General features: G+C 41.6%; 1 protein-coding gene across 5 annotated transcripts; it reads right to left on the bottom strand.

Moving 5' to 3' along the window:
- Nucleotides 1-15,616, bottom strand: LOC129653350 (endogenous retrovirus group K member 13-1 Env polyprotein-like). 5 transcript variants are annotated; one of them, XM_055582929.1, is made up of 2 exons: nucleotides 15,440-15,616; nucleotides 1-1,736 (listed from the first exon to the last, which is right to left on the bottom strand). In XM_055582929.1, exon 2 carries the CDS (start codon nucleotides 1,333-1,335, stop codon nucleotides 397-399), a length of 939 nt encoding a protein of 312 aa, XP_055438904.1. In that variant the 5' UTR covers nucleotides 1,336-1,736; nucleotides 15,440-15,616; the 3' UTR covers nucleotides 1-396. The 5 variants fall into 5 exon arrangements, with proteins under 5 accessions (XP_055438904.1, XP_055438902.1, XP_055438901.1 ...); XM_055582927.1 differs by having other exon boundaries at nucleotides 1-1,777; nucleotides 15,440-15,595; XM_055582926.1 differs by having other exon boundaries at nucleotides 1-2,218; nucleotides 15,440-15,583.
- Between the last annotated feature and the right edge of the window lie 1,453 nt (nucleotides 15,617-17,069).

Below are 17,069 nucleotides of genomic sequence, written 5' to 3'. Positions count from 1 at the left end.
TGGGGTCGAGAGGTTCAGACATGTCTCCACCAAGGGACGCAGTCTGACCACGACTTTATTCAGCATCTTATATTTATACAGGAGAGCGTGAGAAAGACAAGACAGCATTTTTCTTGGTTGACCTATACATCTTACAAAAAGTCACAAGAAATCTTGAGAGCATGGGAATGGCACCCTGTTATTATTTCTTACACCAGATAACATTTCTCTGTGCGTGAGAAGTTTGTCCGGAACTCCAGGTGTCTGCAGTAAATAATCGCCTAATCTCTGGGGTGGCGGGACAGAGAGCTATGTTTGCAAGCAAACCCTCAAGGACTGAGGCAGCTCCCAGAGCTGTGTCCTTCGGACAAAGGACCCCGTTCTCACGGGCAGCTCCCCGCATCTCCCCCTTTCTTTTTATATAGGCGCACGCTTATGTTCCTTTAACCGCAGACAATTTCCATAGATGGAAGCCTTTATTATCCATAGATCATCAATCAGTTTTTTAATTAAACAAGGTGCAAGAAATAAAACAGTTAAAATTATTAAGAATAGTCCTCCTATGGCCACTCCCAAGTACAAAATACTATCGATGGTAGGTACATGTCGAAAAAGTTCTTTAACAAAAGACTCAGCTCTTTTTGCAACATCCAAATCAGGTCTGGGCGCATTTTCAATATTCATTATTTCTTGATGTAGATGCAGTAAATGTAAGGAAATATTTTCATTATGCCAAATACCTTCTAAATGAGCTTTCACCTTGTCCCAAGCAGTTATACTACCATTATATTTTTTGGGGGTAACACAGATCCATCGAAAATCAGCATGACATTGTACCCGTAATCTCAACTTTATACTTTGAACCTCTTCACCTAAAAATTTTACATCATCATAAAGGGCATTCAATCGGTCCTCTAACTTTTTGTCAATATCTTCTTGAGTCCCCAGGGTAACGGATACATTTTGTGCCAGATTATTAACACAAGTTGCAGTTTGCACTGATTGTGCCAGGGTTAGGGCTGCAGTAATCGAGGAGGCAATAAGGGTTACCAAAGCTACAAATCCCAGAATTATTAACCCTATTCCCCTGCGATAACGCATTAAAGCACCCTCTACTTCTCTCCAAAGTTCAAGTCCTTTTTCATCATACCAAGACCCATTAATCTTTACAGGAACCATAACAAAAGCAGGCTGTCTTAAGACTAGAACCCTAGTTCGATTAGTAATTCCCCTGACGCAGTTAGTTAAGGTACAATTGTTACAAGTTACATCATAATTTCGTAACCCAGGTTGTATTTTTACAGATCCTACTAATAAAGCATAAAGGTGAGGCACACATGCACGAGGGTACCTCATGGTGAGATTCCATAAATAACCATGTCTCACTTTCGATCCCACCTGAAGGTAGGAACCCTCACATCCAAGGGCGGCAGCTAATTTCCAGATTTCTGTTTGGAACACTTTAGAGCCGCCCAAATTCCAAATACGGGATGCAAAGTTTCTATTATCCTGAGCTCCAGGGTTTCGGGCCGAGTCTGGAGACCAGTCCCACAGTGACTCATTTGTCCCAAATATGTTATAAACCGTAGCAGTTCCATCTCGACAGTTTCCATGGTGCAGCAGTGACTCTTCCCCTTGTTCCAAAGTCGCAGGAAGGGATATCTAAGGACCAGTTCCATTACGACGTTGAGGAGTTCCAGATTCTTTCGTTACTCCAGGAATATATAGGCTCCAACCATTGTCATGATCAGCATATCCTGACTCCCCAACAAAAAGACATCCTGTTGAATTAAAATATCTAGACAGACAAATAGGTAAATGATCAAACACTCCATGATAAGAGAAATTAACTTGATTAGGAATAATATGTTTATCTGAAAAACCACCCAAAGCCACAGTATCATTAGTGTATATGGGAATGGACCGACCCTCCCAGCCCACCGGTTGGAGAAGGGGAGGGTCGGGAAAATAAGCCCAGTAAGCATTTGAATATTCTTTAGAATGTGCAGTATTAATCTGATTTAAGATAATTAATAAGGTTATCAGGAAGCTTAAAGGCGATATCGGATCGCCCTGCACAGCAACACGATTCTGTGTCTCTCGCATCAATGCCTGAAGTTGTTGCTGAGATGGTAATTCATCATGCTCTTGAATCGTCAATCTCCTCATCTGGTTTACTAGAGATCGTCTCCGCCGTGCATATCAACCTTTCCGGCAGCCAGCACGGCGCTTTGGCATCCTGTGGGAAAACACAAACATGCCCTCATCCCCAAATTATTACAGGATCTGGTCCATACCATTTTCCCACAAGTGGGTCTTTCCAAAAGACTTTAGGTCTTATTGTTTGCGCATCAAAGTTCCAAAATCGCTGTGCTGCTGAACGGCCACATATATCCAATTGTAAAAAATTTAGAACAAATAAAGCATGGTTTAGAGAGTTGGAGGGGGTATTGAGATACAATTCCCCCTTCTTTAGTTTTTGCAATTGATGTTTGAGAGTTTGATGTGTCCGTTCAATGATTCCTTGACCTTGAGGATTATAAGGGATACCTGTTTTATGTGAGATAGACAGTCGCGTACAAAATAGTTGAAAATTTTTTCCAGTGTATCCTGGACCATTGTCTGTTTTTATGGTTTTAGGGGTTCCCATAACAGCAAAACATTTAATGCAATGAGCTATACAATGTTTGCTAGCTTCTCCGGATTGTAGAGAGGCATGTAAAAAGCCGGAGGTGTCAATAGTAACATGAACAAATTTTTGTTTACCAAATTCAGGAATATGGGTAACATCCATTTGCCATATGTCGTTTGGCAACAATCCTCAGGGATTAACTCCATAATGGGGTTCGCTAAAAAATTGAGGACATGTTTGACATTGCTTAACAGTCTGTCTGGCAGCTTCTCGAGTAATGCCAAATTGAAGTCTTAAGCTATTGCTGTTTTGATGGTGTAAGCTGTGAGAAGTTTTTGCCATTTGTTCCAATGAAGGAAATATCATACGTGTAGCTTCGTCAGCCAAAGCACTGCCTCGTGCTAGAGGTCCAGGAAGTCCAGAGTGAGCATGAATATGACCAAAATAACACTTATTAACTCTGGAGCAAATTAAATGTTGTATATCACAAAAAAGAGTTTGGATAGTAGAATTCAGGGTACCAATAAATGGAACAGTCTCAACAGTGTTTAAGGCTCTTATGATATATTGACTGTCAGAATATAAATTAAATGGAGCAGAGATTTGTAATAAAGCCTGAAAAACAGCTAATAGTTCTACTTCTTGAGCAGACTTATAATTAGTATGCCAGGCGGCAGTATTGTCCTGTATAATCAGACTAGCTATTCCATTAGAAGAGCCATCAGTAAATACAGTTAGGGCGTCGGCAAGGGGCTGAGAAACAACGATTTTTGGAAAGAGAAATTGGTGATAATGAGCAAATTGCAAAATTTTATCCAAGGGATAATGATTATCAAGCCGTCCACTAAAACCAGCTAAAGCAATAACCCAATTGTCGCTAAACTGAAACAGCCAATCCTGCTGAGTTTTAGAAAATGGAACACATATAAAATGTGGGTCTGTTCCTAGATATACAGTGGATTCTGACCGCCCAAGAGCTATAAGGGCAGCAACCAAATCATAATAGGGGGTTAGAACCTGAGAGGGAGAGGCAGGCAAGTGAAGCCATCTTAAAGGCAATCCTTGGAATAAGACTGCTGTAGGAGCATGTTTAGTAGGAAGAATATATAAACCCCATTCTTGAGTATAGTCGCAATAAGTAGCTTGTTGTTTAGACAGGGCCTGTTCGACTTTATCTAAGGCTTGCCTTCCCTCCAGAGTCTGAGCTCAGGGGAAAGTTGGATCAGGGTCACCCTTCAGAATATCAAAAAGAGGCTTCATTTCCCCTGTAGTTAGTTTCAAGTAAGGTCTTATCCAATTAATATCTCCTAACAGTTTTTGGAAATCATTCAAGGTAGCCAGCTTATCTTTACGAATCTCTATCTTCTGAGCTCGAAACCATTCATTTTCCAGAAAAAAACCCAAATAAGAATAGGGGGGTAAGCGCTGCACCTTTTCTGTTGCGATAATCAAACCATAATCCTGTAATGCAGTTTGCATATAAGCGAATGTTGTTAATAGCGCCACCGCGCCCGGCGCGAGATTTACACCCTCTCCCCCGGATTTTCAAGGGCCAGCGAGAGCTCACCGGACACCGCCGGAACCGCGACGCTTTCCAAGGCACGGGCCCCTCTCTCGGGGCGAACCCATTCCAGGGCGCCCTACCCTTCACAAAGAAAAGAGAACTCTCCCCGGGGCTCCCGCCGGCCCAGCCCTTAGAGCCAATCCTTATCCCGAAGTTACGGATCCGGCTTGCCGACTTCCCTTACCTACATTGTTCCAACATGCCAGAGGCTGTTCACCTTGGAGACCTGCTGCGGATATGGGTACGGCGCGGCTGAGAAAGAAAACTACTGCAGAAGAATTCTACAACAAAGATGGGGTCGAGAGGTTCAGACACGTCTCCACCAAGGGACGCAGTCTGACCACGACTTGATTCAGCATCTTGTATTTATACAGGAGAGTGTGAGCAAGACAAGACAGTTAGCATTTTTCTTGGTTGACCTATACATCTTACAAAAAGTCACAAGAAATCTTGAGAGCATGGGAATGGCACCCTGTTATTATTTCTTACACCAGATAACATTTCTCTGTGCGTGAGAAGTTTGTCCAGAACTCCAGGTGTCTGCAGTAAATAATCGCCTAATCTCTGGGGTGGCGGGACAGAGAGCTATGTTTGCAAGCAAACCCTCAAAGACTGAGGCAGCTCCCAGAGCTGTGTCCTTCAGACAAAGGACCCCATTCTCACGGGCAGCTCCCCGCAACTAGGTATTAACATATACTGGGAACGCTATATAGGTGATTCCTTATCCATTTGGCAATACTGTGAAATGTCTGTTATTTCATTTTATAGATAAGGGAATATATATTTCAACAAAGTTGAGGGACCTGCCCGAAGTCCCAAAGCCAGTTAGATGGATCTGGGACTTGGGCCTAAATGAATCAGATTTCTACTACACAAGCAGCCTTTCCTGTCTACGTACAGTTATCTGTTTGGGCCAAGTGTAATATGGCTGCCAAACAAAGCTGATTTAAAGATCCTAGTAAACAAAGTTTTACTGCCAACCAGCCAGCCACCAAAGGGAACTGAAGGTAATTTGCTTATAGATTCAGGCCTTATGGCCTCTGAGCTAGAGGATATTTATCAGAAACCTTGCAAATGGTAGACATGTGCCAGAGAAAGAGGTCTCTTTCTTTCTAAGGCAACTACTAGTTTTTCTGATCACTGGGTCAAATATTTTATCTTCTCCAGCTAGAATGGCCAGAACTAGGTGACATCTATGAAGCACAAAAGAAATTCATATAAAAGTGTTTTACCAGCTCAAGGGACTGGGAGCCCCTTGAGAAAACAGAAAAGTTTGGCCTATTCATCTTTGTCTCCCCCACATCAGTACCTGACTCTTGAAAGGCACTCACTAAACACTTATGGAGAACTAAATGAAATACCTTGTCAATGAAAAATTAGTTAGCTGATCTAAGAAAGAAATGAAAAAAAATTTTTTCATCCCAATTGAAGATTATCTAAGCCAGGAACAGCATCTCAGAAAGCTTGGAGAACTGTTCTGCCCATTAGAAGTCAACCACAGTCACCGAAGTTTTTTGAGACAGAGGGCTATACATTAAGTGATGTATTATTGACAGCTTACACAATCTAGCAAGCAGTGGGTCAGGGGTCATTGTGGCCCCTTACAAGATTAAGAAGGAATGTTATCTTTTAAGGAGTTGTCTTGCTGATGCTGGGAAAATCTTGCTGTTTATAGTTGAGCAGGAATTTCTGCCTGTGGGGAGGTTTGGTTGATGGACAAAAAGGGTACCCAGTGCACAATGTGGGGAGAGAGGAGGCCAAAGGCAAAGAGATTTTAAAAATATATGTTTATTTATTTGGCTGTTCTGGATCTTAGTCGTGGCATGCGGGATATAGTTCTCTGACCAGGGATCGAACCCAGGCCCCCTGCATTGCAAGCCCAGAGTCTTATCCACTGGACTACCAGGGAAGTCCCCAGAGAAATTTTTTTTATGTTTAAATTTTTTTTTGCTGTAAAATATGAATTTTATTTCACAATCTGGTTCTGAACTAGGGGATGTTTTCGTTTGTTCACTTTTGTTTTGTTAGGTCCAAAAGTCACATTTATCCAGAGAGAGTTAGGATATGCAATCACTGAGAAACAGCAAAAAAACGATGAAACTGAAGCTGTATAAAGATAATTCTAAAAATATCTTCTGCTGAAAGTAGTCATTGAGGAGAACAAGAGGTAATCTCAGAGCTTTAGAGCCGAAAGCTTTTTGTGACCATCACAGCCCTGAATCTTCTCATGGGACAGAACAGAAGCCAGAGATGGGAAGTGACTTAAGCAAGGTCACACATATCCAGTATTGATTATGCTCTTGGGATGCAGGAAGGTTCTGTTCCTCCTGTTTGAAAGACATTCCACCCACTTTATAGCCTCAGTATTTTCATTCCTTTGCAAGTTGACATTCAGCTGGTAAGATAATTACTAACTCCAGCACTGCCCCTAAGGTGCATTTGCAAAACTCCAGGGCTCCACCGAACACAGTTTGAAAATTACTGACTTAGATAATTTATTGCTCGTTATTTAAACTTTTAGCACATTCAAGCAAAAATGTCTTTTAAGTCCCTGAAACCTGGGTATTCTCATTGGCAGCATTTATTCTTCTCTTCATTTCCTGATGAATAAACCCATTCATGAAAGAATGTGCTGTGTACTTTCTTTGGTGCTATTATTCATCTGAATTAACATGTGCGTGGGCAGAGCTCAAGTGGTGAGACTGAGATCCTGTGCTGGGCGGGCCGTCTTCAGGGTCTCAAACCCAAGGGTGCCCAAGCTTGCTTTGCAGTGATGTCAAGAATGGTGCTCTTGAGAACTGAATTGCTGAAACTGAAATTTCCAAGTTTGAAATTCTGAGTAAGATAGAGAACTGCAGAAAAGAATGATAAACAACCTGCTTACTCTACACTGGTAGAGTACAAAGTAAAACTTCCTAATTGCTTGCAATAATAAGGATCATTTATTGGATATTTAGAACGTACATAATCATATGAGACAACTACCATCATTATTCCCATTTTACTGTTGAGAAAATTAAGGCTTAGTAGTAGGGGTTCTTAATTCAAAGAAACTTCCTCTGGCCAAATAAAGCAGAGTTGGGATGAGCAGATACTGGAGAGGACAGATCTCTTGAAGGATTTTAGTGGTGACACCAAGGGGAGCTGAGGGAGGGAAGATTTTCTCAATCTTTATTATGTAGGATGTGGAAGTAGAGTACAGACTCTGGAGCCAGGCTGCTAAGATTAGAATCCTGGCTCCACCCCTTACTCTAAGTGATCTTGCACTGGGTCTCTTGATTTGCCCATCTGTAAAGTGGGGATAATAATAGAACCTATCTCAAAGAATAGCTGTGTTTAAAAACAACTCAGTGCCATAATCAAGGTGGGATCTCAGTACAATAGCTATCATTAGCTAATGTGTAAAGGGGTATATGCGGCACTAGTGGTAAAGAATCTGCCCACCAATGCAGGAGACAAGAGATGTGGGTTTGATCCCTGAGTCAGGAAGACCCCCTGAAGGAGGAAATGGCAACCCAATCCAGCACTTTTGCCTGAAAAATCCCGTGGAGAGAGGAGCTTGGCGGGCTATAGTCCATTAAGGTCGCAAAGAGTCAGACACAACTGAACCGACTTAGCGTACACACGTGTATACGTATGGCTGATTCATTTTGCTGTACAGTAGAAACTAACACAACATCGTAAAGCAACTCTACGGCAATAAAAGTTAATTTTTAAAAAAGAGATAATTAAATAAAGTGCTATGTAGATGTGCTTTCAAGTCCTTTCCTTGTGTGTGCCTCCCTTTCATCAAACTGGTGTCTTTGATTTTCACCTAAAAACTCTGAATTAATCAGTGCCGGTCATCATTAGTGCCAGCTGTGGTTCAGTTATATGTCCTTCAACCCCTTACGGGTCCAGGCTGAGATGCAGGGAGAGTATCCCACCAATGGAGACAGACCCAATCATTTCAGTCTCTCAAAAAACAGCAGAAAGGATCCCATGAAATCATACTGCTGCTGCTGCCCCATAGACGGCAGCCCACCAGGCTCCCCCGTCCCTGGGATTCTCCAGGCAAGAACACTGGAGTGGGTTGCCATTTCCTTCTCCAATGCATGAAAGTGAAAAGTGAAAGTGAAGTCGCTCAGTCGTGTCCGACTCTTAGCGACCCCATGGACTGCGGCCTACCAGGCTCCTCCGTCCATGGGATTTTCCAGACAAGAGTACTGGAGTGGGTTGTCATTGCCTTCTCCGATGAAAGGAGTTTTCAAAAACCAAGTATTTGAGGAGAAACAATAAGGAATGAACTGGATTGTTTTGAAAGATCTTGTGTGACTGGAGACCAGGGTGGGTAATAAACTGAATCCCAGAATGAAACAAAATACACAAAAGGGAGGGCTTTTGTTCTCTGGGGCTTCCCAGGTGGCACAGTAGTAAAGAATCCACCTGCTGATGCAGGAGATGCAAGAGACAGGGGTTCAATCCCTGGGTCAAGAAGATCCCCTGGAGGAGGAAATGGCAACCCACTCCAGTATTCCTGTCTGAAAAATTCCATGGACAGAGGAGCCTGACAGAGTATATAGTCCATGGGGTCACAAAGAATCAGACACGACTGAACAACCTAGCAAGTAGTTACTATACCAAGAATCCCCAGGAGCAGGCCTGTCCACTGGGGATACTCACTAGCTCTCGAATGCATTCTCTAAAGCTGCCTCCTAATAAGGCTGGCAGAGAGAAAGAGGGTGACAAGCCCAGGCAAGCACACGGTAGGAGAGAACCTCCACCATGGGGAGTGTGCCCACTGCCTGAGGGTCTGCGCTATGGAGTGCTGGCCTCTGCACAGATTCTAAAACCAGAGAAAGAGCCCAGATTTGTCAGAGAGCCATATTGGAACAGAAGAAGAGATTTTAAAAAAATAGGTAATTGTACCAATAAAGCATAAGCTTTATAAGGAAAAAAACAAAAATTCTTTCCTGGGAATTCTAATCTCGCCATCATATAAGGACTTTGCACAACTCATATTTCTGGAAAAGGTGGGGGAAGTCATTTCCCTGGCATAGCCTCAGGCCTTACAGATTCAAACTGGGACATCATTTTTTCCTTGATTCATGAGAACTGCCTTCTTTTTGTTTTGGTTCCTTTAAAAAAATTTTTTTTTTTACTTATTTATTTGCTGTTCTGGGTCTTCATTGCTGTGCTCAGACTTTCTCTCTCATGGTGAGAAGGGGTTATTCTCTAGTTGTGGCTAGCAGGGGTTACTCTCTATTGGGATGCACAGACTTCTTATTGTGGTGGCTTTGTTGTGAATCATGGGCTCGAGGGCTCCCAGGCTTAGCTGCTCCACGGAATGTGATCTTCCCAGGATCTTCCCGTGGGAAGATCAAACGCGTGTCACCTGCATTGGTAGGTGGACTCCTAACCACTGAACCACCAGGAAAGTCCTGTTTTTGTTCCTTTTGTGCTTCCGCCACCAATAATATTTCATTATTACATGTGATGTTAGCTATATGTTTTTAAGAAAGGCCCTTTTTCAGGTTGAGTAATTTCTCTCTAGTCCTAATCTGCTGAGAATTGTGAATAGCTGTTGAATTTTGTCAAATGCTTGTAAGGCCATTGAAATGATCATGTGGATTTTTATTCTTATATTATTAATGGCGAATTACATTAATTGATTTTCAAATATTAAACCAATCTTGTATACCTGGCTTAAATCTGATATGATAATGATGTATTATTGTTTTTCAATTTGACTTACTAATATTTTGGTAAGAATTTTTGTGTCACTATTCATGAGAGATATGCTTTATTCTCTTTTGTTGTTATCAAGCTTTTGTATTAGGATATTTTTGGCCTCAGAAAAGTTAGGAATATTTTCCCTCTTCTATTTTTGGAAAGAATTTAAGATTAGTGTTAAGTCTTCCTTAACTATTTGATAGAATTTACTAGTGAAACCATTTGGACCTGGAATCCTTTTTGTGGAAAAGTTTTGATAACAAATTCAGTTAAAATAACAGATACATGGATATTCAGTTTCCATTTTTTTCTCTTTTCATTTTTGGTGAGATGTTTTTCAATGACTTTGTGCATTTTAAGTTGTTGAGTTTATTGACAGCTGTTCACAATAATCCCTTCTTTTTTATTGTCTGTAAGATCTGTAATGATGCTTCCTCTTTCATTCCCAATATGATAAATTGCTTCTTTCCCCTTATTAGTCTAACTAGGGGCTTAGCCATTTTATTTTTTCATTAAAACAAATTTTGGGTTTTGTTTAATTTTTCTACAGCTTGTTTTCTGTTCTACTGATTTCTGTTCTTATTTTGGTCTCCTCTCTTCTACATCTTGTGAGTTTAATTTATTTTTCTAGTTCCTTAAGGAGGAAACTTAGGTTATTGGTTTTAACCATTTCCCTTTCAGTTTCTGCCTGCTTTTAGTTCTTCTCTGGAACCTTTAAAACAGCTATTGTTCATTGTTTCTAAGTGTTATCTGCAGGACAATCATTCAGTATAAGCCCTTCCACCATTGCTGAGACTAGAACTCAGTTTTAAGATTCAAAATCTTGGGTATGTATAGTAACCCAAGTGTCAACTTCCTCATCTGTAAAGCGGAGGTAATTTAACATATCTTAGAAGACTGTCATGGAAAGCAAATGAGATGATGCATATGAAAATGTTTTTGAAAGAACAAGCATGGCATATAAATTATATTTAGTATCATTAATGCAACATAAAGTTAATATAATTATATACTCCTTTGTCATGTACTTGTACTGATATTTCCACCAAAACTTAAGATGCAATTCTAAGTCATCTAATTTTCATAGCCTGGTAGATGAGGAAGATATTCCTTTATCCTTTCCCAATATATTCTAGCTAAGCTTATAATTATATGCAGCTTCTTGGTCAACTGATATTGAATGTCTATCATGTATATATTAGGCATTTTTATACACAGTATTTTATTCATTTCTCACATAATCAGTTCAGTTCAGTTGCTCAGTCATGTCTGACTCTGCGACCCCATGAACTGCAGCACACCAGGCCTCCCTGTCCATCACCAACTCCCAGAGTTCACCCAAACTTTTGTCCATCGACTTGGTGATGCCATCCAACCATCTCATCCTCTGTCGTCCCCTTCTCCTCCTGCCCCCAATCCCTCCCAGCATCAGAGTCTTGTCCAATGAGTCAACTCTACGCATGAGGTGGCCAAAGTATAGTGCCCTCCAATTTAGCAATATGTAACAATAACTTAAAAGACGCTTACTCCTTGGAAGAAAAGTTATGACCAACCTAGATAGCATATTCAAAAGCAGAGACATTACTTTGCCAACAAAGATCCGTCTAGTCAAGGCTATGGTTTTTCCTGTGGTCATGTATGGATGTGAGAGTTGGACTGTGAAGAAGGCTGAGCGCCGAAGAATTGATGCTTTTGAACTGTGGTGTTGGAGAAGACTCTTGAGAGTCCCTTGGACTGCAAGAAGATCCAACCAGTCCATTCTGAAGGAGATCAGCCCTGGGATTTCTTTGGAAGGAATGATGCTAAAGCTGAAACTCCAGTCCTTTGGCCACCTCATGCGAAGAGTTGAGTCATTGGAAAAGACTCTGATGCTGGGAGGGATTGGGGGCAGGAGGAGAAAGGGATGACAGAGGATGAGATGGCTGGATGGCATCACTGACTCGATGGACGTGAGTCTGAATGAACTCTGGGAGTTGGTGATGGACAGGGAGGCCTGGTGTGCTGCGATTCATGGGGTCGCAAAGAGTCGGACACGAATGAGCGACTGAACTGAACAATACCTAAAAAAATTTTCCCACCTTGATTCTCTTAAAAAGCTTAATGAAATCAGAGAAAGCACCCAGATATGTGCAAATTGTTTATTTCAGTCTAACCCACATCAAAAAGATAGTGAAACCAAAATGTGTATAAAGGATTTGTTAAATTATGATGCATACATATAATGTAATACTATTCAACTGTTAAAAACATTCAGATTATTTCATCACATGGGAAAAGGTATATAATATTAACTGTAAAGAATAAGATTACTGTTTAAACATCATGATTACAATTTTGTTCAAAATAGGAATCAGAAAAAAGTAGCTGTAAGGAAATACACCTGAATGATCATCTCTAGAGTGATAACAGTTAGGGATGGTTGGTTCTTCACATGCTTTGTCTGAGGCTCTAAATTGTTCACAATGAATGTATGATTTTTGCTTTCAGTTTCTGGTTTGGATCCAGAGACACTCTGACTGGGTTGATCTTAACTCAGTAAATAGTCACCTCAAAAGTCCATGTATACCCATTATTTATTAATTTGTTAGAATGTAGTAAGTACTCATATGCCCAATGCTCAATATAAAAGCTCAGATTAAAATAAAAATTTGCATCTAGGCATGAATCCTCTCCTATCCCACTCACCACTTTTTTTTACTCAAGATAACCACCTTCCCAAATCTCATAATTCCCTTCTTTTCCTTTTAATAAAGTTGTATGTAATTGATACATGCTTTTATAAAGCTATATGAACTATATATTTTTATCTTGGTGGCTTCAAATTTTTTAAGGTCAGATCAGATCAGTCGCTCAGCCATGTCCGACTCTTTGCGACCCCATGAATCCCAGCACGCCAGGCCTCCCTGTCCATCACCAACTCCAGGAGTTCACTCGGACTCACATCCATCGAGTCAGTGATGCCATCCAGCCATCTCATCCTCTGTCGTCCCCTTCTCCTCCTGCCCCCAATCCCTCCCAGCATCAGAGTCTTTTCCAATGACTCAACTCTTCACATGAGGTGGCCAAAGGACTGGAGTTTCAGCTTTAGCATCATTCCTTCCAAAGAAATCCCAGGGCTGATCTCCTTCAGAATGGACTGGTTGGATCTCCTTGCAGTCCAAGGGACTCTCAAGAGTCTTCTCCAACACCACAGTTCAAAAGCATCAATTCTTCGGTGCTCAGCATTCTTCGCAGTCCAACTCTCACATCCATACATGCATCGGACCTTGCTTCTATCACCAGTCACATCCACAGCTGGGTATTGTTTTTGCTTTGGCTCCATCCCTTCATTCTTTCTGGAGTTATTTCTCCACTGATCTCCAGTAGCATATTGGCCACCTACTGACATGGGGAGTTTCTCTTTCAGTATCCTATCATTTTGCCTTGTCATACTGTTCATGGGGTTCTCAAGGCAAGAATACTGAAGTGGTTTGCCATTAAGAAGGTAGTATGCTATAAATTGTCTTCTAAGACTTCATTCACTTAATATTGCTGAGATTCATCTCTATTGATGCGTAGGCCACGGTAGCTTATTTATTTTTATTACTATATAAGATTCTATTGTGTGACCATATTACTGTTCATTCTGTATTTTAGGCTATTTCCAGACATTTCCTGTTAAGAAGAGTAGTATAAATATTCTTGTACATCAATTCCCATTGTCCCTATATACCAATTTGGATATAAACCTGGGAGTGGAAAAGCTTGTCATAGGGTGAGTGAAAGTTTAAACAGCAGTGTGGAATTGTTTTTCCAAAGTGGGTGCCCCAGTCTATACATACATACATGCTGCTGTGGCTACCAGCAGTGTATGAGATTCTGTGACTCTGTATCTTACTAGCATTTGGTATTGCCAGATATCTTGCTTTTTTCTTTTTTAAATAATTTTATTTATTTTGGTTTGGCTGAGTCTTCAGGGCTGCACGGGCATTTCTCGAATTGCAGTGAGCAGGGTTTACTCTTCGTGGCAGCATGGGGGCTTCTCTCTGCAGTGACTTCTCTTGTTGCGGAGCAGGGGCTCTAGAGCACGAGGGCTTCAGGAGCTACGGCTTGTGGGCTCCGTGGTTGTGGCTCCCAGGCTCTAGAGCACAGGCTCAATAGTTGTGGTGCATGGGCTTAGTTGCTCCACTACATGTGGGATCTTCCTAACCCAAGGACTGAACCCAGGTCTCCTGCATTAGCAGGCAGATACTTGACCACTGAGCCACCAGGGAAGCCTAATGTATTGCTTTTATACTCAGGAAAAGAAGAATGTTTGTAAAACAAACCGAGAACAGAAACAAAACTTCCTCGGCCTCCTTTTCCCCAAAACTCTAGGAAAGATTCAGGGCACAGGTGGTGATACATAAAACTATTCCTCCCCCAGCAGCTTTTCAAACTCTTCTAGCTCTAGAAACCCTCTTCCAGCAATGAATTGGGAACAGTGCGGGGGTGTGAGAAGTAGGAAACCTGCAGAATTGTGTGTCATTTCCAGCAGATGGTGAAATTATTCTGTAGGTTTGAACTAGAAACCTCTTATTCTCTTTCTCTCTGTCTCTGTCTCTCCTTTCTCTCCTGAAATACAAACACTGGACCAGATACATCATTTTTTATTGTCTGCACTATGTTCCTAAAACACTTTCCTTGCAATTCTCTTTGCAAATATCAGAGAACTGACCTGCTTATTGAGTGCTTTGTTTTTCCTTGACTTGAGTAAAAACCTGCCAGTTACACTAAGTGGGGTGAGGGGTTCCCTGAACAAGCAATGCAGAGAATGAGAAATTCAAAACCATAACAATTGGAGGGTGTGATTAGAGGGTGGGAGGAGGCTCAAGAGGGAGGGAATACACACACACACAGAGTTATGGCTGATTCGTGTTGTTGTACAGCAGAAACCAACACAACTTTGTAAAGCAATTATCCTCCAATTATAAAAAAAGAATTGGACAGCCTGTTTCAACAGTGGCACCCTGGTTGCCTCTCCTTTCAAAACTGAGTCCTAGTTTCTATCACTATCACTTTGTAGTAACCTGTGCCATGATGCAGAACACCAGACAGATGTGAGACTCTGTGATTTTGCACCTACAATAAATTAGCTTCTTCTCACTTACGGGTTCCAGGCTATAATCAGAGCACTTATCCAAAATGCAACTCAGAGAACTTTTTAGAGATAGCTGAAATATTCCCCATTTTTTAAGAGGCAGAAATACAAACAAGACTCAGTGCACACAAATATTAGCATCCAGAGAAAAGAACGAGTTCGCAAATCAGGTGAAAGTCCAACAGCTCTTTCCTCTCTCCAACAGATACAGAACAAACTGGCTTATTCTAATGCAAAAGCCCCAAGCAGAGTGAAAATAAAGTTTCCAGCTGTACACACTGGAGTGACTTACCCTTCTGCGTGGAGCACACTGGTTCCCAAATGTTGATTCTCTGATCCAACTGCCAAGTTCTGGGGCAGGGGGGGCTGCTTTGGGGAAATCTGAACAGTAGGTCCTCAGGACAAGTGGTCCTGACAGCTGCTGAAAACCTACCTGAAAATTCTCCAAGTGGGGTCACATTTTTGGATCACCAAAAATTGTACTGCGTCCAGGCTCTTACTGCTCACCATACAATGTGCCAATAAATCGAGAGGCAGCTTGTTGGGGCAAGGAATAGTGATTTTATTCAGAAAGCCAGCAGACCAAAAAGATGGTGACCTCACGTCCCAGACAACCTTCTTGCCTGAGTTAGAACTCAAGTTTCTTTAATACAAAACAGGAACTTCCGGGTTCCCAGCAGCCTTTGGGGAGGATGTGTTAATTTCTTTCTGCTTGCAGTCATTCACAGGTGGGCCTTGTCAGGATGTTTTCTGTGAGCTAAACAGAGGTATTTTAGCTTAATGTTCATTACCTGGGAGGTAGAGTTCCCAGAGATGGGCCATTTATATATAACTTAAGCTTATAGGCAGCATCACTTCAGTGAGTAAATTGTAATAGAGTTGAAAGATTTTTCCCTATGACAAAACAAACCTCTAAGAAATTGAATGAACTCACCTGATATCTGGACTTGTAAACAGATAAATCATGTTTCTAAGGACATATGACAAAAAATGATTTGGACTAAACAGCAATTGATACTAAGCCATTCTTTCTTTTAAAAGTTAATTAATTAACTTTTGGCTGTGCTGGGTCTTCGTTGCTGCCCAGGCTTTTCTCTAGCTGCAGTGAGCAGGAGCTATTCTTCATTGTGATATGCAGGCATTCTATTGTGGTGGCTTCTCTTGTTGTGGGACACAGGATCCATGGTGTGTGGGCTTCAGTAGTTGTGGCACGGGGGCTCAGTAGTTGCACCGCCCAGGCTCTAGAGCACAGGCTCAATAGCTGTGGTGCACGGGTCTAGTTGCTCCTTGGCATGTGGGATCCTCCCAGACCAGGGATTGAACCTGTGTCTCCTGCATTGGCAGGCAGATTCTTTTACCACTGAGCTACCAGGGAAGCCCGATGCTAAGCCATTCTATCAGAAGGTAGAGAAGTAGAAGCTTCCGTTGGTCCCTGACCATCATCTGAAATCACCAGTACACGAGGGAGTGTTCTCTTCTCTGCTCTCAACAGCAGGTGGGAATGCAGGGATCCTTTGCCAGGATCAAAAAGGGGCCACGAATCACATATTTTTAACAAAGGGCATAAAACAAAATGTTGCTCTATTTGGCAATGCTCTTTGACTAAAAAAAGAAAATTGTGTGTATTTTCCAGAAACCATACTTAACTGACTCCAACTCTGAAAGCGGTGTAACATGGTGGTTCATTATAAGGATCAGTTATCAAGCTTCTATTTTAAGTTCAAAAAGCTAAATCCCAAAATTGACTTCAAGCTACAGAATGAAAGGTTGAGAAAAGTTCAACTTGGAGACAACAGACCATCTTACTACTGTTCATGAGAGATTCCTGCACAAGTTGATCAAGAAGGTATCAATTCTCCATGGGCCTGGAATCAGGGCAAGCAGCCTTGGAAATTTCAGCTGACTCTCACCAGGAAGGAAATAAGCACAGCATTTGGGTAACACATTTAGCAAACTGATAGGGCCCTAATTAGAAGGCAATAAACTTCCTTCCTTGTACTAGCCAGTGGGTTCAGATTGGTGAGGAGGTAGCCTTGAATCCTACCCATCAGAGAAGACCACAG

Source organism: Bubalus kerabau, chromosome 5, assembly GCF_029407905.1.
Source record: "Bubalus kerabau isolate K-KA32 ecotype Philippines breed swamp buffalo chromosome 5, PCC_UOA_SB_1v2, whole genome shotgun sequence".
NCBI classification, from domain to species: domain Eukaryota; kingdom Metazoa; phylum Chordata; class Mammalia; order Artiodactyla; family Bovidae; genus Bubalus; species Bubalus kerabau.
Note: the sequence above shows the minus strand (reverse complement) of the source record. Positions and strands in the feature narration are given on the sequence as shown.